General features: G+C 44.4%; 1 protein-coding gene across 1 annotated transcript in view; it reads right to left on the reverse strand.

The window, feature by feature from the left end:
- Window positions 1-931: 931 nt before the first annotated feature.
- The window catches only part of SARC_09947 (hypothetical protein), a gene marked incomplete at its 3' end in the record, with an annotated part of 3,034 nt that continues 2,205 nt past the window's right edge, over window positions 932-1,760 (reverse strand). The window contains exon 3 of the mRNA XM_014296016.1: window positions 932-1,179. Coding sequence (XP_014151491.1) covers window positions 932-1,179 — 248 coding nt within the window. The remainder of the gene's footprint in view (window positions 1,180-1,760) is intronic.

Here is a 1,760-nt window from a genome sequence, read left to right on the forward strand (position 1 = left end):
ATTGAACACTACGCCCACTTGGCTATGACTTACATTGTGGCTGCTATTGCATGGCCCAATTCGTGGCATATACCGTTGAGTATCAGAACGGCGAAGATGTACACCACATGACCCAGTGGCACTGTCACGCCCGGCAGCTGCATTTAAGTAGGTAGTTAGGATGAGGTACTTTCAGACAGGTGTATATTAAGTAGGTAGTTAGGATGAAGTACTTGCAGACAGGTGTATATTAAGTTGGTAGGTAGGATGAAGTACCTGCAGACAGGTGTATATTAAGTAGGTAGATAGGATGAAGTACTTGCAGACAGGTGTATATTAAGTAGGTAGGTAGGATGAGGTACTCGCAGACAGGTGTGTAATAAACAGGTAGGTAAGGTGGTGTACAGCTCAACGTGTGTGGTGGGTGCATATGAGACGTTCCCTATGAACATAGATTTAGAGGCGTGTGCATGTGCATGTGTGTGTGTGTGTATGTGTACGTGTGCGTGTGAATAGGTCATCCCATCCACATTAAGGAGTCTCGTATCGCGTTCATATGGGTGTTTTTACGTGTGCGTGTATGTGTACATGTGTGTGTGCATGTACGTGCATGTGTATGTGTGCGTGTGCGTGTGCGTATGCGTGTGCGTGTGCGTGTGCGTGTGCATGTGCGTGTGCGTGTGCGTGTGCGTGTGCGTGTACATGTCCTGTTCACAACCAGTGTGTGTGGGGGGGGGGGCGTGTTGTGGCGCTGAAGATTCCCTCACACACAGAAGTAAACCACATACCACCATTCATGCTAGTGCAGAACCGAGTTGGGTTTTGTTTAAACCCTAAACCTAAAGTAAGATACGATCGGTTATGTTCGTGTCGAGCAAAGTTGGGTTTTACTAAAACCTAAAACCCTAAACCCTAAAACCATACACTGGAAATTTACAACTCACATACGTACCATCAGCGTTACGTCGTTCGAAATTCCAGCACCCATCGCCCCGTATGGCATAGATTCGGAAGCTACTTCTCCGCCAATCAGATGCTCTGTTCTATTTATATCTCCGGCGTGTTGCTCCGACGCACCGGCAGAGAAGGTTTCTGATTGGTCCGTGTGTGTGAAGGAGAGCAATCGCACACCCGCTACAGCAACGTTAACAGTAAGAACCGCCATGATACAAACCTGGGCTAAGGGACCGTAGAAACTACCTGGGAGGAGTAGATGACGTTGTGAGTCGAGCATTAAAATCAGCCAATGAAATCCACGCATAGTTAAATCCAGGTATTGTGATGGAGACACCCAACAAGTACAGTCACGCGTTTAGATGCGACAAGCGTGCGCTTGGTCAGTGAGAGAGTTAGTTCTCTACCGAGACACTTGGTTGGCTGTGACGAGGCGGGTCATTGGTAAAACCCGCTCACAGAGACAAAGAACAGACACACCGACAGCACTAAGTAGCATTCTTCTGAGATGATATAGTATATATATCATCCTATATGTATATTGTATCATCTTATATACTATAGAAGGTGATATGATATATATGCCAACTTATATGTATACTACAGCATCCTATATATATTATCTTACATGATATAGTCTATATTTCACCATATATATATATATAAATATATACTATATCATTTACATAATCTAAAATGATAACATATATATATATATACATATCAATCTACTAATGCGTCCTAGTCTATGGGCACATAGCACCGGTGTACATGCTCATAACAACGCCGCGTTGAAGACACGACAGCTTGGAAGATAATCACTCCGC

The sequence above is a fragment of the Sphaeroforma arctica genome (assembly GCF_001186125.1).
Source record: "Sphaeroforma arctica JP610 unplaced genomic scaffold supercont1.1091, whole genome shotgun sequence".
Lineage (NCBI taxonomy): Eukaryota > Ichthyosporea > Ichthyophonida > Sphaeroforma > Sphaeroforma arctica.